At 41.4% G+C, this 27,659-nt stretch overlaps 1 protein-coding gene and 1 long non-coding RNA gene across 2 annotated transcripts in view; both read right to left on the reverse strand.

Annotated features, from left to right (window-relative positions):
* Positions 1–6,454: 6,454 nt before the first annotated feature.
* LOC134653810 (uncharacterized) lies at positions 6,455–6,995 on the reverse strand. The gene is made up of 2 exons (XR_010097287.1): positions 6,866–6,995; positions 6,455–6,607 (listed from the first exon to the last, which is right to left on the reverse strand). It is a non-coding gene; the product is annotated as an uncharacterized LOC134653810 (long non-coding RNA).
* Positions 6,996–10,721: 3,726 nt separating this feature from the next.
* LOC134653989 (polypeptide N-acetylgalactosaminyltransferase 5) overlaps positions 10,722–27,659 on the reverse strand; it is a 37,960-nt gene continuing 21,022 nt past the window's right edge. Inside the window, exons 6-12 of the mRNA XM_063509359.1 lie at positions 27,384–27,537; positions 23,551–23,728; positions 16,500–16,680; positions 14,306–14,445; positions 12,737–12,835; positions 11,360–11,494; positions 10,722–10,904 (exon numbers count right to left, since the gene is read on the reverse strand). Coding sequence (XP_063365429.1) covers positions 10,734–10,904; positions 11,360–11,494; positions 12,737–12,835; positions 14,306–14,445; positions 16,500–16,680; positions 23,551–23,728; positions 27,384–27,537 — 1,058 coding nt within the window. The 3' untranslated portion in view covers positions 10,722–10,733. The remainder of the gene's footprint in view (positions 10,905–11,359; positions 11,495–12,736; positions 12,836–14,305; positions 14,446–16,499; positions 16,681–23,550; positions 23,729–27,383; positions 27,538–27,659) is intronic.

The raw sequence follows: 27,659 nt of genomic DNA on the forward strand, positions 1-27,659 counted from the left end.
GTAGATAAATTCTTGTATATTGATCTCAAGAAGCCTTCACTATGTCATAGAGAAAAAAATACATAGAGTGCTCACTCCATACATCAGTTTTAGTACCAAAAAGACTATTAGCATCTAGCATCGAGTAGCGGAACTATCACTGCTACTTGACAATAGATGTCGCCACCGACCGGAAAGTCTTATGCTGTTGAGATAAGACTTTCCGGTCGGTGCTACATCTATTGTCAAGTAGCAGTACTGATAGTTCCGCTACTCGATGCTAGATGTAGACACTGAAATTAATAGTCTGAACTGATGTATGGAGTGAGCACTCTATGTATTTTTTTCTCTATGACTATACTTAGCCAGGGACCTTAGTACCAACACAGGTACAGTCGGCCAAAAATGTGGTCTACCATCCTACGGTTGAAGTTCGTTTGAACGTCATGACTGTCATGAGCCAACAAGGTCGATTTAGTATTATGTCAGTGACAATAGGGATAATGAAACATGTTGAATTTTATAACAAAATCTACTAAAATAGATAGCAAATGAGCAATTTATCACAATATTGTAGATATTAAAAAAAAATATGAAAAGAATACAAAAATACAGCACCTGAAAGTTTCAAAATTTAAGTTTTTATTTACTTTCAAAAACGAAATAAGTAAGGATACCATTCGATTCCTCACATCTTATCCAAAAAAAGATTGTATGGCAACTATATACATAAACGCAATATTTCTCTGATAAAAATGCAATTTTCTTGTTTTGTTCATACTTCAAGATGCGATCTCAGTGACCTTGACGTCACGTTCACATAGCGACTTGTTAGGGGCGTTTCGCGAGTGAAGTACGACTGTCGGACTTTGAGTACCATTTCTGACTTTTGTATTGCTTTAATGCAATAGGTCCCATATAGACATTTGATCCTAAAAAACAAACCTGATTGATTGATACCATAAATGAAAATTTGTCATCTAACCTATTGTCAACCTTAGCGATCGTTAGATCTCGCAGAAACTTTAGTCAAAACTGGTAGACCACTTTCTTGGCCCACTGTACATCACCGGTAACAGACAACCGAATGTTGTTTTAGGATGCTTCACCTGTGTCTGTTTCAGAATACCTTTACCTAGGTTACCTTTTGTAAAGTGTAAGCTATACTGGTACTTTGGGTCCCCTCTTAGGAGGCATCCGTAGATACATTCATGTATATTGATCTCAAGAAGCCTTCACTATGTCTTGCCTTCGTACACTGAACGCACGTTTCGTGCCAGATACCAAGTCATGTAGTTGTTTGCAGTGTTTAATGCTTTAAATATAATGTAGATGGTGTTTATACTTAACAAATTCAGTCAAGCTGTTTAATTTTCTTATAGGGCACAGAATCCGCAAAATTCACGAATTGTTTTAATTCCTATGAAATGTTAGCGGCGTCCCACCTAACTAATTACATTGTATTCTATGTACTTATTATCTTAAACAACATTTGTGTATTCATTATGTTACTTGTGTAAGTTTAGCACGTTTTAGTGCTACATTGTGCAATAAGAGTGCCTTTTTGTTCTCCCCATTAGACATGTGAAGAAATTGGCAAGACACACTCCCATACAGGTCACACCGACACAGGTTTTATTATATTTCGTTATTATAAATTTTGTGTGTTTGGAATTGTTCTGATTGTATAAATGTAAGATAGAATTTAGTATTAAGAATAAAATAACGTATAATAAATAGATATATAAAATTGTTATTTTATTTATTTGCGGAGATCCCCTTAAGCTAGTAAAATCGTATTCTCTTGTTGATTTTAGAAAAGGAAGTCATAAGCCTGGGGATTGTACATAGAATTTGATAGCTGAAGAAAACGGCACTGTATAGCCCTGTACATTCTGAAAACACTGGTTATCAAAAGTTGCCCTTTGACAATTTAGATAGGTACCACAAAATATGGCACCGTTCAGCGACATCTAGTTCGCCTGCCAAACAAAATAATTCTGGTTGTAATGTATGAAAATACGAGTATATGGCAGCTCTTACATTGTTTACGTTGTCAGCCTGTGACAATAAGCGTCTACGCAGAAAGCTAGAGCTGTGCTATTATAATTCTCTGAGCTGTGCTGCATATACCTTTGCACGGATAATATGTCACGCATTTATCGTTTTGTCGATGTCATTTTCGCACTTGATGGCCATCCTGGCCCCGCTGGTGTAGTTCGGCCTTTGACCGCCACAGACGTCAACTGACGCGCGCGGCTACAGCCCAATATCAACCTTCGTGCATTCTGACAAGGTTCACAATGACGCGCCGCGCTGTAGGCGTGGCGTTCAAAGGGTTAAACATAACTGTTTCATGACAGTCATGGCCAAAGATTGACTCGTCGCGAGTCGACCAGGTACTATTATTTCCAGTTTCTCTTTTGCTGATAGGCAGTTGATAGGTCGATCCATATTCAATGCTACGTCCGTCAGTATAAGTTCTAAGTAGGTAAATGAAACAAAACATAAAATTCAGTCCAAATATTTAATATTCAATACTCACAATATAAGTTTAGTTATCGTCAGTTGGAATGGTATTCGCGGGTTATACACAATTATTACATTTAAAATAAACGGCGAATTTGGCACTTAAAATATCAATTTTATGTAAAACAATGAGATTCCGTTTAGATATGAAGGCTATTGCATTTTAAATTGGACAATTTTCCGTTAGCGTTTTATATAAATAAATTCTAGCGAGTCCGATAAACGTATATATTTTTTAAATGCATTATATCGTGTAAATTCCAGTCGTTATACCGACGACAAATAAATGCTTTCTTATTAGTGTCTCTGGCCTACACCAAGGCAGCTGGCCCACAGGCTTCGATGAGAAAGATACGAGTAGAAAAGGAAGAATAGAACTAGAGTTCTGTACGGCTACCACCAGTTTATATAGTACATCTCGCTCGAGTACGAACGAGATTCATAGAGAGTAAGTTACGCAGACGTTAGCAAATATGTCAGTTGGACACTGCTAAGGCAGTCGTGGTAAGGCCAGTACAGTACTGGGGCCTATTTCTCGAACGATATTAGACTAATATTATTAGTCCATGAACTGTCAAATCGTATAGGTTGCCAAGACAACACACTAATAATATTAGACTAATATCGTTCGAGAAATGGTCCCCTGGTCAGTAAAGTGGACGATCTGTCCTGTTTATCAAAAGCTTGTAACTTGTAATGAATACAAGTGGAAGTCCCTTTATGTTAAAAGCTGTCGAAAATCCACCTACGCTTGTAGGTATTACAAGTTACAAGCTTTTGAGAAACGGGCCCCTGCTATTTAAAATTTGTTTTGAGTCATAGACTATTGTACGTATCTTGAGCACGAAAATGTTTCATAGCTAATAGTTTTCAGCCGTGTGGGACAGCTGCCTAAGGAATAGCTTCACAGTAAGACAAATCCACATTAAACAAATTATTTACAAAAAAAATACAATCTCGTTTATATAATATCTACATAATATTAATGCGTAAAAAACAACACAGGACATGAATAACAAAATATTACCGACTCCGTAATGTTGCGTACATAATAAATAACTATTTTCAGTTTAAAATTTAATTATTTTAATGTAATCAATCTCAATTTTTTAATTCATCGAGTGCATAACGTGACAATGCAGATACTGTAAATAAGTAGTTTAATGTCTAGTTCAAAAATAAACTAAAACAGATATGTTCATGTTCAATCCAAATATTTCACTAATGCTCCGTAAAAATAAGTTTAATTTCGAATCTTATCATTTAGAATGTATATCTACAACATATTGAAATCTATCAACAATAAACAAATCATACACGTTTCGCCGTGGGTCTAATTTAATCTACCACCGATTGGTGCTGAGCAACTCCTAAAACGAAGAATTTTTCACAAAAATATACATAAATACTCACTCTGTGATGCTACAAACTAAAAATAAATATTAAATGGACATGAATAAAATGCATAATACGATATTACATATAATTCGGCAAAGAGAGGACAAAATGGCCCTCGATTGGCCGTCACTTAGCTAACTTTATAGCGAAATGGAACAAATATATTTATATTACTATTCCTAATATAATACAATCAATAAAAAAGTTTAATTTAATTTACTTTCGTTGTTAGGGGCCCGATTTTGATAAAATATTATTATTAAACAGGGTAATATGAGGAATATGATCTACGTTTACGCTACGCTACAATAGAAATGTCTACATTATTTAAGAAAATATAACGGCGACAATCCATCAAGCCCTACATACGATATGCTTTAAATTATTTATACAAACTTCTATATCGGATAACGTGAATTTATTTGAGACCTAATAAAAACAAGGCAACTTCCAATTAAATTATTTTAGAACGCAATCTCATCACACGTGCTTTTCGCGTATTTCCCGCAAGCCAATTTGAATCTTAATCTCATGACTATAAAAGTTAAAATACATAAAATGCGGGATTCGGTTTATTATAGCCGCAATGCACGGCGATATAGTTCCACCTTCTACAGTAATCTCAGACGCGAAAGATCTACGAATGATTGAAACACTAGCATTTCGTGAGATGTGGTATCACAACACACTCGAGTATAAAGTGACGGTGTATACATTACAAAATAACCTTATTTGACGTAGATTCCCCGTTTTTTATAAAACATGGCAGTAATAGTATAATAACAGTCCTAATAAACAAAACAAGTTATTGTTACATAACGTCAGGCATCCTATAATATTGTATAACAATTCCTTCTCAGACACAAAACTCATTCCTCGAAAAATGGAAAAATAAAATCATCTTAGATGAAATAAAACTATAGTCTTTACTATGTGGAATTATGATAGTCAAAAGACAAGTCTATTTACTTGCCAAAGCTATATATTTTTCTAAAAAGATTATATGTGGCAAATCCGGGCTGTCTGGCGTAAGATATGGCACAAACTACGTGCCGAACCGTCCTTACCAAAGCGTAAATAAAATATACAAGTAATTTATACTTAGTGGCAAAGTAGTTAGCACCGCTCTGTGAAAATAATTGTTACCTACATAAAAATAAGTCTAACAGTGCATATCTGTGACATTATAACATATATTCCCACACTTTTATCACTGTTCAACAGGTTTTTTTCTTGGTTGAGATTGTGACTCTCACGGAGGTTTATAATAAAATTAGTGGGGAATACACCCAACTCACAACAAAGGTCGGCAAGTAGGATGGATTTCATCACTTAGCTTGTAGTAAATTTGGCCAGCATATTTAACACCAGCATAAAATACAAGCTTTAAGGAATAGGTAATCAAGCAAAGTGTCCAACCAATCCCTACAATGAACAATTTTTTTTTGAATGTTTAGGGGATGTTACTTACGTAGGCCGGATTCCGCTTGACTATGCCAATTTAATCAAGTGACAAATCGTATCAAATACTGATAATAGTTAGTATATTTAGCGAAATATTTACTAGAAGCTTCTAGTGTTGTGATTTTTAACGTTTTTTATACACAATGTCTTAGCCCTTGCTAATCATATTTGCTAGCTCATAATATTTTAATAATATTTCTACACGTTACTCTCAGATAAGAACACCAGCGTATTAACAACGTTATACTAATATAAAACATTGCCGACTAAACAATATAAAGTGTATATAAAGTCCATTAGAATACTATATTGTGAGCCTGCGATAAACTTATTGGTCATGGAATTGGTATTATTTTAACCTTTTGAACGCCACAGACGGCATATGACGTCAACGCAAAATCGTGACAACGACGCCAAAGACGGCATTTGACGTCGATCGTTTTTTGATGAAAACCTACTGAAAAACACCCCACTTTTAGGTTGGCATTATTTATTCACAAAACTAAATTTTACCCCCGTGGCGTCAGTGGCACGGCAAATGGACGCGCCGTTTGGCGTTCAAAAGGTTAATAACTATCAGGGGACGTTTGAAAACAATACGTACGACATAATGAACCGTGGATATGCTTTCACCATCGGTTTAAACTTTCGTCTGTTTCATGAGGATCCTAATGAAACTTTTCAGTCACTTTCCTACATTTTAATAGAACAATTTATTTTTTAGTTACCCATATGGGGCCATAAACATACGAAAGGTTAAGTATATTTTTAGGTTGACAACCAAAACTCGTGAAGTAACAAATACCAATATAATTTAGGTATTTGTATGTAAAATAAAGCTCGTAAGTCAGCACTTAGTAATCAAGATAAGATTTGTTAAGAAGTATTGGTTGTCAACTAATTTCCTTGTTTTTGAATACTCTCTCACATATAAACGAACCCTTGAAACAGCAGTTTCGCAAATAAAATTTAAAACATCCCCGATTTACAAAGACATATAAAATTCAAACAATACAAAAATAACTCACTCTACGACACACCAAACAAATACATAAGTTTGAGCAATATTTATAGGGAATACAACTTATTACAGCATACATTATGTATTGTCAACAATTCACAGGACTTCACTAATGTCAATACATCTAATAGATATAAAACTTCAGATATAGGAATAAGGAATAAAATCTGATATCTAACGAGAGGGGAAGACTGTTATGGTCTATCGTTGTTGATTCTGAAACAAACAAAACCATATTAATACCTATAAAAAACAATGAGTAAGAGTTTTGTCGATAAACAATTATCATCTTATATTTGGGAGTTGGGGACGACCCAATAAAAACTCAATGTGGAAAAAATGCGAAAGCCAGCTTTACTGGCCCATTTAAAATGTTCTTTCCGTATATCTGTCTCGTCTTCCGCTCTGTCTGTATATCATGAATCATCATCATCGCTTATAGTGTCACATGATGTTCCTGTATAGCTGTCTCACCTGTGCGGGGGTCGCGGACTAGCTGTCCTGCTCTCTCTGGTTGCGGCGCGCCTGCCACTTGAAGTCGACCTGCATGAGCCACTGTTGGCCGCGCGAGCGGTTGCACGGCCGCAGGACCGGCTTCCACACGTCTGCCTCGGGCTTGTCACATGATGTTCCTGTATAGCTGTCTCACCTGTGCGGGGGTCGCGGACTAGCTGTCCTGCTCTCTCTGGTTGCGGCGCGCCTGCCACTTGAAGTCGACCTGCATGAGCCACTGTTGGCCGCGCGAGCGGTTGCACGGCCGCAGGACCGGCTTCCACACGTCTGCCTCGGGCTTGTCACATGATGTTCCTGTATAGCTGTCTCACCTGTGCGGGGGTCGCGGACTAGCTGTCCTGCTCTCTCTGGTTGCGGCGCGCCTGCCACTTGAAGTCGACCTGCATGAGCCACTGTTGGCCGCGCGAGCGGTTGCACGGCCGCAGGACCGGCTTCCACACGTCTGCCTCGGGCTTGTCACATGATGTTCCTGTATAGCTGTCTCACCTGTGCGGGGGTCGCGGACTAGCTGTCCTGCTCTCTCTGGTTGCGGCGCGCCTGCCACTTGAAGTCGACCTGCATGAGCCACTGTTGGCCGCGCGAGCGGTTGCACGGCCGCAGGACCGGCTTCCACACGTCTGCCTCGGGCTTGTCACATGATGTTCCTGTATAGCTGTCTCACCTGTGCGGGGGTCGCGGACTAGCTGTCCTGCTCTCTCTGGTTGCGGCGCGCCTGCCACTTGAAGTCGACCTGCATGAGCCACTGTTGGCCGCGCGAGCGGTTGCACGGCCGCAGGACCGGCTTCCACACGTCTGCCTCGGGCTTGTCACATGATGTTCCTGTATAGCTGTCTCACCTGTGCGGGGGTCGCGGACTAGCTGTCCTGCTCTCTCTGGTTGCGGCGCGCCTGCCACTTGAAGTCGACCTGCATGAGCCACTGTTGGCCGCGCGAGCGGTTGCACGGCCGCAGGACCGGCTTCCACACGTCTGCCTCGGGCTTGTCACATGATGTTCCTGTATAGCTGTCTCACCTGTGCGGGGGTCGCGGACTAGCTGTCCTGCTCTCTCTGGTTGCGGCGCGCCTGCCACTTGAAGTCGACCTGCATGAGCCACTGTTGGCCGCGCGAGCGGTTGCACGGCCGCAGGACCGGCTTCCACACGTCTGCCTCGGGCTTGTCACATGATGTTCCTGTATAGCTGTCTCACCTGTGCGGGGGTCGCGGACTAGCTGTCCTGCTCTCTCTGGTTGCGGCGCGCCTGCCACTTGAAGTCGACCTGCATGAGCCACTGTTGGCCGCGCGAGCCGTTGCACGGCCGCAGGACCGGCTTCCACACGTCTGCCTCGGGCTTGTCACATGATGTTCCTGTATAGCTGTCTCACCTGTGCGGGGGTCGCGGACTAGCTGTCCTGCTCTCTCTGGTTGCGGCGCGCCTGCCACTTGAAGTCGACCTGCATGAGCCACTGTTGGCCGCGCGAGCGGTTGCACGGCCGCAGGACCGGCTTCCACACGTCTGCCTCGGGCTTGTCACATGATGTTCCTGTATAGCTGTCTCACCTGTGCGGGGGTCGCGGACTAGCTGTCCTGCTCTCTCTGGTTGCGGCGCGCCTGCCACTTGAAGTCGACCTGCATGAGCCACTGTTGGCCGCGCGAGCGGTTGCACGGCCGCAGGACCGGCTTCCACACGTCTGCCTCGGGCTTGTCACATGATGTTCCTGTATAGCTGTCTCACCTGTGCGGGGGTCGCGGACTAGCTGTCCTGCTCTCTCTGGTTGCGGCGCGCCTGCCACTTGAAGTCGACCTGCATGAGCCACTGTTGGCCGCGCGAGCGGTTGCACGGCCGCAGGACCGGCTTCCACACGTCTGCCTCGGGCTTGTCACATGATGTTCCTGTATAGCTGTCTCACCTGTGCGGGGGTCGCGGACTAGCTGTCCTGCTCTCTCTGGTTGCGGCGCGCCTGCCACTTGAAGTCGACCTGCATGAGCCACTGTTGGCCGCGCGAGCGGTTGCACGGCCGCAGGACCGGCTTCCACACGTCTGCCTCGGGCTTGTCACATGATGTTCCTGTATAGCTGTCTCACCTGTGCGGGGGTCGCGGACTAGCTGTCCTGCTCTCTCTGGTTGCGGCGCGCCTGCCACTTGAAGTCGACCTGCATGAGCCACTGTTGGCCGCGCGAGCGGTTGCACGGCCGCAGGACCGGCTTCCACACGTCTGCCTCGGGCTTGTCACATGATGTTCCTGTATAGCTGTCTCACCTGTGCGGGGGTCGCGGACTAGCTGTCCTGCTCTCTCTGGTTGCGGCGCGCCTGCCACTTGAAGTCGACCTGCATGAGCCACTGTTGGCCGCGCGAGCGGTTGCACGGCCGCAGGACCGGCTTCCACACGTCTGCCTCGGGCTTGTCACATGATGTTCCTGTATAGCTGTCTCACCTGTGCGGGGGTCGCGGACTAGCTGTCCTGCTCTCTCTGGTTGCGGCGCGCCTGCCACTTGAAGTCGACCTGCATGAGCCACTGTTGGCCGCGCGAGCGGTTGCACGGCCGCAGGACCGGCTTCCACACGTCTGCCTCGGGCTTGTCACATGATGTTCCTGTATAGCTGTCTCACCTGTGCGGGGGTCGCGGACTAGCTGTCCTGCTCTCTCTGGTTGCGGCGCGCCTGCCACTTGAAGTCGACCTGCATGAGCCACTGTTGGCCGCGCGAGCGGTTGCACGGCCGCAGGACCGGCTTCCACACGTCTGCCTCGGGCTTGTCACATGATGTTCCTGTATAGCTGTCTCACCTGTGCGGGGGTCGCGGACTAGCTGTCCTGCTCTCTCTGGTTGCGGCGCGCCTGCCACTTGAAGTCGACCTGCATGAGCCACTGTTGGCCGCGCGAGCGGTTGCACGGCCGCAGGACCGGCTTCCACACGTCTGCCTCGGGCTTGTCACATGATGTTCCTGTATAGCTGTCTCACCTGTGCGGGGGTCGCGGACTAGCTGTCCTGCTCTCTCTGGTTGCGGCGCGCCTGCCACTTGAAGTCGACCTGCATGAGCCACTGTTGGCCGCGCGAGCGGTTGCACGGCCGCAGGACCGGCTTCCACACGTCTGCCTCGGGCTTGTCACATGATGTTCCTGTATAGCTGTCTCACCTGTGCGGGGGTCGCGGACTAGCTGTCCTGCTCTCTCTGGTTGCGGCGCGCCTGCCACTTGAAGTCGACCTGCATGAGCCACTGTTGGCCGCGCGAGCGGTTGCACGGCCGCAGGACCGGCTTCCACACGTCTGCCTCGGGCTTGTCACATGATGTTCCTGTATAGCTGTCTCACCTGTGCGGGGGTCGCGGACTAGCTGTCCTGCTCTCTCTGGTTGCGGCGCGCCTGCCACTTGAAGTCGACCTGCATGAGCCACTGTTGGCCGCGCGAGCGGTTGCACGGCCGCAGGACCGGCTTCCACACGTCTGCCTCGGGCTTGTCACATGATGTTCCTGTATAGCTGTCTCACCTGTGCGGGGGTCGCGGACTAGCTGTCCTGCTCTCTCTGGTTGCGGCGCGCCTGCCACTTGAAGTCGACCTGCATGAGCCACTGTTGGCCGCGCGAGCGGTTGCACGGCCGCAGGACCGGCTTCCACACGTCTGCCTCGGGCTTGTCACATGATGTTCCTGTATAGCTGTCTCACCTGTGCGGGGGTCGCGGACTAGCTGTCCTGCTCTCTCTGGTTGCGGCGCGCCTGCCACTTGAAGTCGACCTGCATGAGCCACTGTTGGCCGCGCGAGCGGTTGCACGGCCGCAGGACCGGCTTCCACACGTCTGCCTCGGGCTTGTCACATGATGTTCCTGTATAGCTGTCTCACCTGTGCGGGGGTCGCGGACTAGCTGTCCTGCTCTCTCTGGTTGCGGCGCGCCTGCCACTTGAAGTCGACCTGCATGAGCCACTGTTGGCCGCGCGAGCGGTTGCACGGCCGCAGGACCGGCTTCCACACGTCTGCGGCCTCGGGCTTGTCGAGGCACATCCCCGTGTTGGTGTGCTTTATCGTTCGCGCCTGTCGACAATAAACAGGATAGTTATAGTTTCAAATGTTCACACTACACATACGTTCCACAGTTGGAAAAACGTGCATTGTGCGGCAATCACTAATAAATTAATTAATTAAAAAATATAAAAATTACAAGTGCTTCCTTACCGCCATCGTAATGTAATGTAAATGTGTTTGGGGAGATGGGCCATACTACCCACCAACGGAGCTGTAGCTGACGTTCACGAAGCATCAAATTATGCGTGCCCGGGGCATATTCGCTGACCATTCGTCGATTGATCGTTATTGTCACAAACAAAATTACCTTGGAGTCGTAGGTCCACTCCTGGTTGCCGCGCATCCCGTGGCAGCGGATCAGCTTGATGGGCCCGCGCGGGTGCGCCGCGTCGAGGCAGTTGTCGTCAGACATCACCTGCTTACGCTTCGTGTACGCGAACACCTGAAACACCAACAGTCGATACCTTGGAGTCGTAGGTCCACTCCTGGTTGCCGCGCATCCCGTGGCAGCGGATCAGCTTGATGGGCCCGCGCGGGTGCGCCGCGTCGAGGCAGTTGTCGTCCGACATCACCTGCTTACGCTTCGTGTACGCGAACACCTGGAACACCAATATTCCATTTTATGTCCACAAAAAGCGGCCAAGTGCGAGTCGGACTCGCCCATGAAGGGTTCCGTATTTAGGCGATTTATGACGTATAAAAAAAAACTACTTACTAGATCTCGTACAAACCAATTTTCGGTGGAAGTTTACATGGTAATGTACATCATATATTTTTTAGTTTTATCATTCTCTTATTTTAGAAGTTACAGGGGGGGGGGGACACACATTTTACCACTTTGGAAGTGTCTCTCGCGCAAACTATTCAGTTTAGAAAAAAATGATATTAGAAACCTCAATATCATTGAAGACCTATCCATAGATACCCCACACGTATGGGTTTGATGAAAAAAAATGTTTTGAGTTTCAGTTCGAAGTATGGGGAACCCCAAAAATTTATTGTTTTTTTTCTATTTTTGTGTGAAAATCTTAATGCGGTTCACAGAATACATCTACTTACCAAGTTTCAACAGTATAGTTCTTATAGTTTCGGAGAAAAGTGGCTGTGACATACGGACGGACAGACAGACGGACAGACGGACAGACAGACAGACATGACGAATCTATAAGGGTTCCGTTTTTTGCCATTTGGCTACGGAACCCTAAAAAAGGAATGTTGAAAGAATAGTGTTAATTTTTATATAAATCTGTTTGTGTTTTGTTATGCTTGGTGTTATGTACATTAGGTATACAGTAAATTGTATAACCGGTCTTCTTCATATTGACCTTAATTTAGAATTTTGAAACACTACTTATCATCAGCTATAGCCGCAAACGTTACAAGCCTCTTATAAGAATAAGAATAAATTTTATTATCAATAAAACACAGCAGAATATGTCAGGGGTCTCCGCACTAAGCTACGCCTGTATCGCGGGGAACCAGTTACAGTTAAAAATGATTGAGCTAGTTACACAATAAGGTAAGCATTGAAATAACAAGGTTATTAAATAAAGTACTTATAAGTAAGAAGAACAAAATACAATCTTATTGCAAAACATGAAACCAATCTTAAAGTATTTTAAGTTACATTTTTTTATATACATTTGGAAGAGCAAAGAAGTTTGCAAATTTAGTAAAAGTCTAACGCAAATCGTTTAACTCCTTCAAACGGATCTAAGATTGCAACTCTAGCCAATAGACTCTAGTACAAATGTCGCTTTCCATCAGAGAAGGGTACTTATGATAGTTATGATCCATGTACATAAGGACCCTTTTCTGGTGGAAACCCACAAATGGTTTACCTGATTGCCTCCCATTCCGTGGCAGTAGCCCATGCCGAGAGGCTGCCCCGCTTTCCCCCCGAGCGTGTCCAGACAGTTGGACGTCTCCGCATTCCGTATCTGAAAACAATGCAAACCATAACACTCATCTTCCTCGCGTTGTCCCGGCATTTTGCCACGGCTCATGGGAGCCTGGGGTCCGCTTGGCAACTAATCCCAGTAATTGGCGTGGGCACTAGTTTTACGAAAGCGACTGCCATCTGACCTTCCAACCCAGAGGGTAATCTAGGCCCGTATTGGGATTAGTCCGGTTTCCTCACGATGTTTTCCTTCACCGAAAAGCGACTGGTAAATGTCAAATGATATTTCGTACATAAGTTCCGAAAAACTCATTGGTACGAGCCGGGGTTCGAACCCGCGACCTCCGGATTGCAAGTCGCACGCTCTTACCGCTAGGCCACCAGCGCTTCCCAAACCATAACACTATTGTACTTTTATCAATGACTCGATTATTCATTCATCTTCATTCATTCACATTTGTTTTGAGAATAAACAATTAAATGTAAATACACACGTCGTGCGAAATTATCGTTACTGATTTCGAATATTGGATAGGGCATTTCGGCAATGAGAACTTATATTAATTCTGTATCGTAAATAAATTCAAACGGACTACTTTTTAAATAATTCTTCCACCGAAATCTCTTCGTTTATATTGCTTTACAGGGCTAGTCGGTTAGTGTAAACTTGTCAAATTTTCTTCTGTCACTTATACATAGTAAGGAAGTATATAAGTAAACACTTTATTGTACGAGAAAAAGAATACAAAACTAACAGAGTTTGAGCCTGAAGTCAATTTACCTATGTAACTTCTTGTATATATATATTTCAGTATGAATCTTCTCGGTCACTACACCACAGCAACAAAATACAGCTTTTCACAAAGTAATTCTATCTTGCCACATATATTAGGGAGGTATTCCACCTGTCCAAATTCTTGGTCCAATGTGTATTTGCGTCTCACATTTCGCTTAATGAGACAGTGAGACGTAATGCACATTGGACCGGTGGAATATCTCCCTTAGATAGTTTATTTATAGTGCGTCAAGCAAATCTTGTCAGTAGCAATGTACTGCAAATTAAAGTAGGGTAACACCATGTAACACTAAAAGAGCAGAATTGCGCTAAGAAAAGCAGCAATGTACATCAAACCAAAACGTGTTTATTTTTCGCCCTTCATACGTCAGTTCGAGTGAATTATCATAACCTCAAATTTTAGTAATGTTTACCGTCAACGAGCATGAATGTACATTGTAGGCACCTTAGCTTTGCTTGAGGTCATGCATAATCTTGGTATTTAATGGTGACAGCAGAAATTTCTCTTGAAATAGAAACGATTCAGAATGTAAACAACAAGATGATGGCTGTCATTCACGATCCACATTCCACAGATAACACATAGATGACACGCGATTTTGGAATTATTCGAACACAGTGTTGCTAACCCGCGATTTTTCAAATTTGCCGCCTTTTACTACTGACAAGATTTGGTTGATCCAGTATAGTTAGTATTATGAACTTATGACAAACCTCTCCAAGATAGTAATAGTCGAGTGGCATCTGGCTCTCCGGGTAGATATTCTCCAGGTACCATCGGAAGCTCTTGCACTTTAGTTTCTCACGTAACGCTTTTCGTTCGCTCACGTCGCCAACCGGCACGTTGAGCGCCCCTGGACCGTACGTAAAATAGGCGTAAACGTGGGGAAAACTTGCTAGTGTAGTTGGAAAGTCTCTATAAACATATATATATATATATATTTATACAGTCAACAACCCTATTGGACTTATGTGCTTATTGTGTCTTTTTTCTTTTTCCTTGTTTGTTTTATTTTGTTACTGTGTTTTGCGACAATGACTTTTTTTTTATAGAAACGCTGCTGGCTTTTTTTCACAAGGACAGTTAAAAAAATCTAACAACACCCGTACATGTGCGGGCTTCTTTGACAGAAAACATTAGGTACATATGAGGGGTTTGTATAGAAATCAAATTCGTCAGTCAACACACTATTCCTTAAAGCAGTTAGTGAACTTTGCGTATTTGTATGAAGCATGTAGCTCACACAAAGCTTAATTAAACACGCAAAAAGCGAATATGGATGAAAATGTTAAATTGGTTAATTGTGTTAATGATTTCAATACATCATTCCAAGCACATGATAAAACAACATATAAGTGGTTACTGATTGGCAAAATAATGATGAATACTAATAATTGTTAATCTAAATAAAATACAATAGAGATATAGGTATTATTAAGTTACTTAACAAAAACACGTAACTATAACATTTCTTATAAACGTACCTAAGTGTTGTCTATAGTCTGTTTTTTTATTCGGTAGACTAAAATGACATTTCATAATATCAACATAAAATAACATTTCATAATATGAAATGTCATTTTAGTCTACCGAATAAAAAAGTAGACTTTAAATGCCTCTCTTTTTCGTTGCAATATTTGAGAAGTCAAAACAAATGTATAACGAAAAAGAGATCAATAAGACAACATAAAAGCAAATAATCCATCAGAACATTAACTCACGATTGAAATTTCCTCGTCGATTCAATTGCTGCAAATAATTGATTACAACATCGGCAATGAACTCGAATCAATGTGTAGAACCGGATAAAGGTATCATGCAAACAAAACAAAACGGCATGCATTCTGCAATTACCTGTTGGGAGTTCATATTTTATTGTAGTATCTCTTATAAACAACCTGGTGATTGAATGTGGTGGTGGTGACCACGCGTTGACTAGGGCTTGGTTGGTGGGTTGATGTTGTAGTAGAAATGAGCCACACCTCGGCCAGGCGTTGTAGTTGGCCATACGGTGCCGGGAGCGAGAAGGGTTGTCTAATGCCAACCTGGGTTGATGTTGTAGTAGAAATGAGCCACAACTCGGCCAGGCGTTACAGTTGCCATACGGTGCCGGGAGCGAGAAGGGTTGTCTAGTGCCAACCTGGGTTGATGTTGTAGTAGAAATGAGCCACAACTCGGCCAGGCGTTACAGTTGCCATACGGTGCCGGGAGCGAGAAGGGTTGTCTAGTGCCAACCTGGGTTGATGTTGTAGTAGAAATGAGCCACACCTCGGCCAGGCGTTGTAGTTGACCATACGGTGCCGGGAGCAAGAAGGGTTGTCTAATGCCAACCTGGGTTGATGTTGTAGTAGAAATGAGCCACACCTCGGCCAGGTGTTGTAGTTGGCCATACGGTGCCGGGAGCGAGAAGGGTTGTCTAATGCCAACCTGGGTTGATGTTGTAGTAGAAATGAGCCACACCTCGGCCAGGCGTTACAGTTGACCATACGGTGCCGGGAGCAAGAAGGGTTGTCTAATGCCAACCTGGGTTGATGTTGTAGTAGAAATGAGCCACACCTCGGCCAGGCGTTGTAGTTGACCATACGGTGCCGGGAGCGAGAAGGGTTGTCTAGTGCCAACCTGGGTTGATGTTGTAGTAGAAATGAGCCACACCTCGGCCAGGCGTTGTAGTTGGCCATACGGTGCCGGGAGCGAGAAGGGTTGTCTAGTGCCAACCTGGGTTGATGTTGTAGTAGAAATGAGCCACACCTCGGCCAGGCGTTGTAGTTGGCCATACGGTGCCGGGAGCGAGAAGGGTTGTCTAGTGCCAACCTGGGTTGATGTTGTAGTAGAAATGAGCCACACCTCGGCCAGGCGTTGTAGTTGGCCATACGGTGCCGGGAGCGAGAAGGGTTGTCTAGTGCCAACCTGGGTTGATGTTGTAGTAGAAATGCTTCCAGTCATCGAGCCACACCTCGGCCAGCCGCGCGTTGTTGTGGTTGACCACGCGGCCCGTGCCGCCCGGGAACGAGTAGGGCGTGGTCTTGCGGAACACGTGTCCCACGTGCGAGCACGGTGCGATCTCCAGCGTGCCACCGCACATCCACACCTAGCCGTGTTAGTGACAATGTTCAACGAACTACGGTACATAAAACACTGTTTTTATGCAAGAAGGCACATGTCGTACAGGCCCAATCGCAATGTCAAGTTGGCTCTGACAAATAAATTGTCTTATATCCGCTTCTAACTGTATTTTAATGTTTGATAGTATCCAACAAAGTCGGAGGCACTATTCTTATTGCAAGTGGAATTATGTACATATTTTAATAGCGTATACCCACTTATAATAATGTAAATATATCCGAGACCGGTTTCATTGATAGATTTATGAAACGATTCGGTTAGCGTAGCAAATTAAGTTAAATTACTATAAAATCAATTTTCTTTTGTTATACTTATACATACAATATAATTTGAGCACGTGTTTACTTGATAGCTACGTATAATATAATACGACATACCTAATAAATTAATCTATTTTCCAATTAATAAAGACTCACAGTGTTATTGTATAATATAATATACGTATTTCATTGAACATTGTGTACCCAAATCGCATGTTAAGTCTTTTGTAAGTAAAGTCACACGTAGCTAAACGACATTGACGTATCATATTACTAAAATTTGCACTTGTTCAAACAAATAATGTCATTAAACTATTAACTGTTATTATACGTCATTAATCTTTTATTCTATAAATGAATTATCCTAGTGGTAATGTTACGTCAATATCGAAACAGTTGTATAAACTTATTAGTATTAAAATACCATGTTATTATCATTAAGTATTTTTAAATGGTCAAATATTCAAGCTTTGTTACCTATCTATGCATATAATGAAATACCAAGGTTAGTAAAAACATTATCGACATACAATAATTAATCATTATTAAATACGATAAAATTACTCATAATATCTCATATCTGATGTCTATAAGCCATGTTATAACATAATTGCGATACGATAATAGATACAATTCTATTAAGCCATGATTAACAACTAAGAACTGTAATACTTTAATACAACTAATATATGTACTGCGAGCTGCAAAAGTGTACTTGTTTTGCAGCTTTTGCAGCAGGGATACTTGTTTTTAACCATTTGAACGTCACGGCTATTACGAATATATATAACTCGCGATAGTAAACCTTATTGGAATGTACGAAGGGTATAAATCGACTCATAATATTATACTGTAACCGTGAGGTCCGTGAGTGATTGGCGGACAAAGGGTTAATGATAAGTTGATAACAATTTATGTGCTGCAAAATTAGTCCTTAGCGACGAGGCCACCAAGTGGCTGATAGGACTTAATTTGAATTTATAACTGTTTGTTTCTGTTTATTATACTACGCCATACGATTAAATAATATAGTATGATTTCTTAAAGTAATACAATTCTTAGTCAAAAGAATTGGTGTGGTAACTGACACAATAATTCTGAAAACCCCGAAGTTTACTCATTGCTTCTGCATTGAGAAGAAGCAGAAGTATAGAAGCAAATAATAGGAAAAATAAAAACACAAAGATTAAATAGTAGGTAGAAAAATGTAAGAAAAAAGACTTGAAGTAATATCAGAGACTTGTAAATAGTAAATACTGCTAATCTCTGTAAAAATTTTCGTTCCTTCGATAAAAAAGGTTACAATGCCAAATATATTATGTACTTATGTTACTCTGATATCCTATTAAAATGTCGTCTAGTAAATTAACTGAGAATGTAATAAAGCAATAAAAGCATTAAAACTAATAACGAGAATCGCAATTTTATACAGAGATTACATGTTTATTATTTACTCATCAAGGTAGATTAAAAAAAAACGAAACAAACATACAAATGAAGTAGGAAACAAACAAAAATGAACATGCGAAATGTATGGAATGCAGCCGCAATGGCTAATATGAAGCTGTTAAGATAGCTCAAACTGTTACATTCATTAATCTCAACCAATGATTGATTTAATGTATAAGATAGAAGTCTAAAACAGATTCGTGCTCCGAGTTTGACAGCTGAGGGGGCCTAGCCAAGATACCAATCGTTTGCGCCTTAGCGAACGAAACGGTATAATCTCTCTAAGTAAAGTGCGACAGAGATATTAGCATATCGTTCGCTACGGCGCAAACGATTGGCATCTTGGCTAAGCACCCCGATGTAGATACGCTTCACGACTCTGTGCTATGCGGTAAATCTGGTTGTAAAAAGATGATTTTTGAAAATTCAGTTACCCCAAAACATGGTGCCATACAGCGTCATTAACTTTACCTATCAAACTCAAGTTCACGATTTTTTCTTAGACTACACATATTATATAATAAATAAATCTTTAATGTCGTAAGGCAATTTTAGTCCCCAAGCCACAACAAAACTTTAGTTGTACGTCTACTGCTATCATTATGCAGGGGTTATTGCTATGATAACGGTTATTTGGGTAATTAGTTTTGTTATTGCAACATTAATTGATGTTAATTCTCATTATGTTATCTGGAGACAGTCAAAAACCGCTAGATAGGCCAGTTGTAGAGATACCATACTAAACACGAATTATACATGTATGCATCTTTATAGTTAATTAAGGATATAATGATTTTTTTCACTTCTCATGTTCGTAAAGTTGGTGTTTAAGTCGCGTGTAAGCGGCGAGTTATTTTATGCCTTTGTTTTATAATCTACTATTCTCGCACTAATGTACTGTCTCATAAAGGAGCAAGTGATTAAGTTAGTATAATTAATAGTAAAACCTTTCATATCAATTAAAGTTTTACTAAACTGCATTCTTAGAATGTCATACATGACATATACTTTAAAAAACTATCGAGTTTTCTATTTTAAAACCATTATTTCGCTTAGACTTTAGCAATTCATTATGTCAAGTGGTTGGGAACGGGTAGCAATTTTCCAACGAAAGTATAACATGGTCACACACGGTTCTAAGTAGCCATTAAGTAAAATGTATGGAATTAAGTTACATAAACGTTTGACGTGAAAGTGACATAAATTGCTCCCACTGCCCAGGTTATTTATAAATGCTTAGTTAGTGCGTAGTATTATTATTTTCCGTTTAAAGTGGTCTAAAGAAATCCTAAAAGTTTAACTTGTTTAAAAGGTTTAAAACATAATAACAGCTTATAAACTGGCCAATATAAATATGTCCGTACATTACCAACAAGTAATGATGACCGATAGGTCAGGCGATGACCATTTAAGATAATTGAGATCCCATACTCTTACAACGTCATCTAACGGTTATTTCCTGTATAGGTTAGGATAGGTTAGTTATTACACCACAGGTGTCTTACTGTATAAAGGAATACATTGTCAATCGGTCTAGCACATGATTGGCGCGATAGTATCTCGCGGCGACATAACGTCTTTTTCTATGTCAATTAAAGAGCGGGTAGTCTATCTCGACGCGAGAAACTGTCGCGCCAATCATGTGCTAGCCCGGCAGCTAGTCGTAAATTTCACATCTTTAAATGCAGTTAAAAGGTTTGCCAGCCGACTATATATTCCTTTTGTACAGTCAGCAGCAGAAGTTGCTAAGCGGGCGAGGTGTTCAAATTACCTTGACACGCTCTTATTCTCTTAACAATAAAGGCGCGTCAAGATCAATTTGACCACCTGGCCCGCTTAGCAACTTCTGCTGCTGTATGATTAGCAAAACCCAGCAAAAATGTTAGCAGCGACTCCGAACCTGGGTTCATGGCGTAATAGAACTCGCCCCACTCGTCCATCCAGACTTCGGCGACGCGCGCCGCGTTGTGCAGCACCACGTTCTGCACGCCGCCGGGGAAGGAGTAGGGGCTCTTATCGCGGAACACGTGTCCCACGTGCGAGCACGGCTCGATCTCCAGCCGGCCGCCGCATTGCCACACCTTTCATTACAACGAGGGTTTAGGAGCCGTCATACGAGACTGCTTTATAAGGTGTGGCAATTGCCACAACTTTCATTATAATAAAATGAAAGTTGTGGCAATTGCCACACCTTTCATTATAACGAGGTTTTAAAAGGCTTTTTGAGGCGATATACCCTAGTTTTAGCAGATTTTGACGCGAGAAAGACTCCTGTCGCGGAACAAGTGCCTCACGTCCGAACACGGCTCTTCAGCCGTCCGCCGCATTGCCACAACTTTCATTATAACGAGGGTTTAGGTGCCGTCATACGAGGCTGCTTTTTGAGTCGATATAACCTACTTTTAGCAGATTTTAACGCGAGAAAAACTCCTGTCGCGGAACAAGTGCCTCACTTCCGAACACGGCTCTTCAGCCGTCCGCCGCATTGCCACACCTTTCATTATAACGAGGGTTTAGGAGCCGTCATACGAGACTGCTTTATAAGGTGTGGCAATTGCCACAACTTTCATTATAACAAAATGAAAGTTGTGGCAATTGCCACACCTTTCATTATAACGACGGTTTAGAAGGCTTTTTGAGGCGATATACCCTACTTTTAGCAGATTTTAACGCGAGAAAGACTCCTGTCACGGAACAAGTGCCTCACGTCCGAGCACGGCTCTTCAGCCGTCCGCCGCATTGCCACACCTTTCATTATAACGAGGGTTTAGGAGCCGTCATACGAGACTGCTTTATAAGGTGTGGCAATTGCCACAACTTTCATTATAATAAAATGAAAGTTGTGGCAATTGCCACACCTTTCATTATAACGAGGGTTTAGAAGGCTTTTTGAGGCGATATACCCTACTTTTAGCAGATTTTAACGCGAGAAAGACTCCTGTCACGGAACAAGTGCCTCACGTCCGAACACGACTCTTCGACCGATCGCCGCCTTGTCACACTTTTCATTACAATTTATAGCTAGTGACTGTTCTTATTTTGGCTTGTTTTTTTAAATCTTTATTTGAACCTTAAACACCGGATGTCTGGGTGAAATTGTTGTCTGTGGTTACTGTCCTATTCACATTCACTATTTTCGGACGTCACCTTCTGACGTCAAAATATGTTAAGAATAAAATTTAAAACTTAAGATAATCGTGTACGATTACAAAAAAATATCCGAATAAGTCCAAGAAACCTTCTTTTCAAATTTAATCAGACGGAAATTTTAAAACATAAACCTATGTTACTCAGCTGTCAGTACTTTTACTAAAAATGCACTAGATCTATCTTTATTTCAAATTTTGATTACTAGATAAACAGTATTCAATTATCCCCGACCATTAAATACATAATCATTTTGAAATTATTAGCTACAGTACTTTAATTAAAAATACAGAGTAAAAATAACTTTAAATTCCCACAGATAACGTATTTAGTGTTTACCTACTTACTAATATTTCCAAGATAATACGTTTCACCTTGAATATTCCAGTACGTAATTTACTTTCGTATTAGCGTGAAACAAGTAATTTTAATTTGCGTTATTTAAGAATAGCTAAACAGATTATGTTCCTAATATTTGCTAGGGTAAATTCACCCGTACGCCTTTCAAAATTAAGTAAATTTTTCGATATTACTCGAGCCGATATTATTTTTACGATTAGTCGTAAAGCTTAATAGACAAGCGTACGATACGTATAGGACGTGTAGTACACTACAGCACATATAGGCAAAGATATACAGAAATCTAAAAGTTAGAATTTTTATTTTTATGACAAAATATAACATTCCTATACCTAAACATAAAAACGACTTTGCAAACGTCTACAAACTCTACCAATAAGATGTCGCGATCGCAAATTATACTTTAAAATGTTATTGGGCGTTTTTTTTTTGTTGTCCCCTACACTTTTTTTTTCAAATTTGGGAATTTTTATGTTATTTCTACTCAGAATCACGAGCTCTTTCTATCCTAATAGGAGAAAAAAAGTGTCCTAAGGTTTTTATTTCCATTCCGTCACCATTTTTCATAGACTTTGTATGGCGGTCGCGGAATGGAAAGATCGAAAAATGTATGGAAATTTTGGGACACTTTTTTTCTCCTATTAGGATAGAAAGAGCTCGTGATTCTGAGTAGAAATAACATAAAAAATCCCAAATTTGAAAAAAAAGTGTAGGGGACAGAAAAAAAAAAACGCCCTATTAGACATTTAGGTCCCACGAGGAGGTAAAATACGACCACGGAACTTAAACAAATTCGTCCATTGACCCGTGTCAATTATTTGTGATCGGTGGCTTTACTTTACGCAATTATCACACTAATGCGGTTCCACACGCCGCGCCGGTGTGTTAGCGGGACAACGCTATGCGCGCACTTCCCGTTCGCTCATCGGAGCGGCGTTCGAATAGCATCCAATGTAAGGAGCGCGCGAGCGCCGTAGTTCTAAAGTTAAGAGCCAACAGGAGCTAAGATTAAAATATGTTATGTAAATATACCCGTCTCGCTAACGGAAGCGGCTCCTAAAACTAGTGCGATAAGGACAAGGCGAAAAATCCTGCGTAAAAATATCAAAAATCGAGGTTTCGTACTCGACTGTTTCCTCCTCCACAACTTAACCAATCGTAACCAAATTTGGAAATCTAAATGATTATGACATTATCTGTGTCGGACCGTTTTGCTTTTTTGACTAATTGATGTCAGTTTTGAATAGCACGCCCCTCATTGCGGCATAGTCAATTAGGTCATTTTGGTCATTTTTGAAGGGTAAGCGCTTTAAAAAACAAAAATATCAAAAAAATCAAAACGGTCCGACACAGATATTGACAATATTAATCTGTGTTGAAAAAATCATTGCTCTAGCTTCAAAACCCACGGAGGAAACAGTCGAGTACGTTTATATGGAGAAATTACCACTCCTGTTGGCTCTTAAGAAATTATCACACTGATGCGGTTCCGCACGCCGCGCCGATGTGTTAGGCTCTATGCACGTACATAGTTTCCCGTTCGCTCATCGGAGCGGCGTTCGAATAGCATCCAATGTAAATCGCCGTAGTTCTAAAATTAAACATATCCAATACGATACCCGGAAGCTCATCTCCAAGTTCTCTCCGCCCCAGATGTCCATGCCCTGGTCGTATGAGCCGATCTTGTAGAAGTAGTCCCGGTCGATTGCAAACAACCCGCCGGCCATGGTTGGCGTTCGGAGCGGGGCCGTGCGGTCGCCGCCGCGACGCTGCATCTCGCGCTCGGGTACACGGTACCTTGGGGAAGAAATATAACCTGATTGCTGCGCCCATCAGGGTTTCATGTGTCATTTGTGTACCTACCTATACTCTTAAGTACTTGGAAAACCTGTAATGTACATGTGAATTGCAATAAATAAATACAAATACAAATACTATGTCAGCCGAAATAGGTCCACTATGGCGAACCCACGGGAATAAATATTGTGATAATTATCATGATATTTATTATGTATCTTTTTTAATGCGGTGGTGGCCGAGTGGATATGACGCCCGACTTTCAATCCGGAGGTCGCGGGTTCAAATCCTGGCTCGTACCAATGAGTTTTTCGGAACTTATGTACGAAATATCATTTGATATTTACCACTAGCTTTTCGGTGAAGGAAAACATCGTGAGGAAACCTGCATACATCTGCGAAGAAATTCAAAGGTGTATGTGAAGTCCCCAATCCGCATTGGGCTAGCGTGGGGACTATAGCCCAAGCCCTCTCGCGCATGAGAGGAGGCCTGTGCCCAGCAGTGGGACGTATAAAGGCTGAATTATTATATTATTATTATTTATTATGTATCTTGAGTCGGATCACAGCACACCCTACACCATCAATACGGATCGCGTCAGTACGAAGCGTTCTTTATACGAGGCAGGTACGCGATAAATATCAAACGCGACACTACACGCAAGATAAATATCACGATCCAGGATCTAGGATCAGATTACAAGCATTTCTAGAAATCCAGCGAAATATTGTGATCCGTCAATACATTACTCTATACACGTCAATAAATATCGTAATCCGTCAATATAATCGACGGATCACAATATGGATCTTGCGTGTAGGGTTCGCATATGAAGACGTTAATACATACGAAGAGTTATTAACACTCGTACATAGTGCATAGTAGAAGTGGTGATAAGTCTTAAGAAAAAATCGTGTCTCGAATTTTAACAGCTAATATTTTACCATTACCACAAAACTAGTAGTTCTAATTTTACTTATAAATTCGTGTAATGATTTTTGAAGTGAAAACTTCTTTAGCGGCGCTGTGCACTTTTTGTGATGGGGAAAAAATTTAAACTCGTAACAGGTGTCACGTGACCGTAAGACGGTCACGTGACCTGATCGAAAAACTGTTACTTCAATGTCATTGAGTATTTCTTTATTGATTTAAATGCCATCTAGTGACTTTTGATCTAACTGGTATTAATATAATTCGAGTACTAACAGTGTTGTGCTTAGGGGTTTCCAGTAATGCGACGAAATAACGCTAGATGGCGTTAACCTCAATTATACATAGTGCTGCAGACATTTTGCAATAGTGATTGAGTTTTCACTTCTGCCGGCACTCCCTGAGTGCAACCCGTTGTTTTTTCTTAACCTCTGTAAGATGTGTCTTACAGAAATAACTAATCACTAGACTCGTAGTATAAAACAAAGTCGCTTTCCGCTGTATGTCTGTCCCTATGTATGCTTAGATCTTTAAAACTACGCAACGGATTTTGATGCGGTTTTTTTTTTAAGATAGAGTGATTCAAGAGGAAGGTTTATGTATAATTTGTTAACCCGTGCGAAGCCGGGGCGGGTCTCTAGTTATTAATATGACACAAAACTGACAGCGATAAACTTTTCTTAACAACTCATGCTATTAGGGTACTTCCACTATTTTCTGAAAACTCCCATTGATAAAGAAAACAAGAAGTCCAAATTTAAATCTATGTTAAAAAAACATTACCATGATACATTGTAGTAATTAATTTACCTACTTTAAGTTATATTAAGTTACATATAACCAGAGACTGATGACCCCACAGTCAAACTCATTGTTGAGTTTTGCGGGGCTATGATTATAGTTAAGAATATCACTGTACTTTATTATTTAATTAAAAAATAAATAAAAAACGAGACAACCACTAAGCCAATTCATTTGGTTACGTCTCATTTTGAGAAACACAAACACAGCTCTAAAGAAAATGTTTACATTCAAACAGAATAGGACACCCAAAGTTATGTGAAGGACCCCAGCATTAATCTATTCCCTACAGAACGATTCGCAATTTCTTATAGGCATTTTCGTATTTGCACAAGCCTTTTTTGAATTTAAATGTCCAATTTGTCCACTAACTTACGCAAAAATATTCTTGCGTTGCAGTCTCATTGAGTTTTATTACAGCATGGTTGTTTAATTACTTTACAATGGCAGAACATCGTTACTAACCTCGATACGAAATTCATCGCATTACGCAATTTGCTTTGGCAAATCTTATCGAAGGAAGTGCGTTAATGTAGGCTCGTTTCAATGTATAAATAAACCAACTTAACTGACTAAAAGTAGACTTTATGTAGTTGCAATACGGATTAGGAATAGTTAATTAGGTACGCCGGGTTAGCACAGGCCGTTTTCCTAATCACTTGTACGGTTGTAATTGATTGGTAAGTAGGTATAGTACATATTGTGGGTGTTGTGCTAGACTCATATGGGGAACAATAGAACGTAGGGCAGGCAAGACAATGGCTTTGGATGGATGGATGATTCCTTAGGTCAGTTGGAGTAAAAGGGAACGCAAGCGGTCAGGGTGTATTGAGATACTCAATACAATAGACGGTACAAGGTGAGGCATTAATCAATGACGTTATCTTTTTACCGACTAGCAAATAAAGAAGATACTGATATCGATATGTTTATGTAGAGGTTTCGATTTGTTTTATTTATTAGCCATTTCAGGGGGCTAACCCTAATTAATTCCTATGATGTAATTGTGGAAGTGTGACTTGAATCCCTCAATTTGTATTTCGTATAATGTGACTCAATATTTATTGAGTTGCTCTTTTTAGAAGGCGTTTGTCTTCATTGAGGCATAAATCTGTTTTTATTTGTAAAATTAATACTATTTGGTAAGATTAAAGATGAAAAAGCGGATACTTAAGCCTTTATAAGCCAGAGGGCACTTGATTTTGAACTTAATTTCAAAGTGATAGGGTTCAACTTTGCATAGACTAAAGAACGTCTTTAATACATGGTTATTTTCAGGAAATCCGTGCGTTTTGTTTATTTAACATCACACGTAGATCGAACATTTCTAAAAGCGCCTTTACGCTTCCGTAAGTCAATTCAAACAACGTTTCATTCTATGTATATTTTATTAGAACCAACACAACTGTACCAAAATAGGGTACAAAAAGATTTACTTTTGTATATTTTGACTTCCAACCTTTATGTCTGTAAATATATATGTATCTGATAGGATAAATAACGTAAGTATGAAGCCAAACATCTAAGGCAAAGAAAATATCTTATATAAATTCTGGCTTAATTAAATTTCTTCGGAAGAGCAAAGATACCGGCCCTCCCACGCTCTTCATTCATTTTTAAAGATCATACCTAGAACGAAGACTTTGAAACAAATCTGATTTACATGGTAATATGATTGATGAGATCCAACCGACTTTTTTCTAATCTGCATAACTGATTATAATAAAAATAGGTCTACGAAAACTGTGGCAATGTCTAAGAGTCAATATTAATTTTATATCTTACCATATAGAGTTCACTTTTGATTAACTGTAGTTTGAATGTAGTGTCTGATGACACCAATCATGGCGCGAAGATTTAGGCCAATAGTGGTTCGAAAACTCGCAAAGCTCTGGGTAAACAAAACTGAACGTTATTACATACCATCTAAAGTTGAGTTTCCAGTTGAAGCCTCCCCAGGTCATGTCCGAAGCCTGGATGTACTCGAACGTGGTGTCCGAGATGACGTCAATGATGGGACACACCACTGTGCTTCTGTCTTCGACTATTCGGGCCAGTAATGGTTCGAGCCAGCCCTCTAAAACATAATAGATTATATTAATAACAAGTCTGGGGGCAAATATATGAAAACATCACACAAATATTTACATGTTTATCGCAAATTCGCAAATAAAAGATTCTTATTCTTATTCTTCTTAT

Source organism: Cydia amplana, chromosome 14 (genome assembly GCF_948474715.1).
Source record: "Cydia amplana chromosome 14, ilCydAmpl1.1, whole genome shotgun sequence".
Lineage (NCBI taxonomy): Eukaryota > Metazoa > Arthropoda > Insecta > Lepidoptera > Tortricidae > Cydia > Cydia amplana.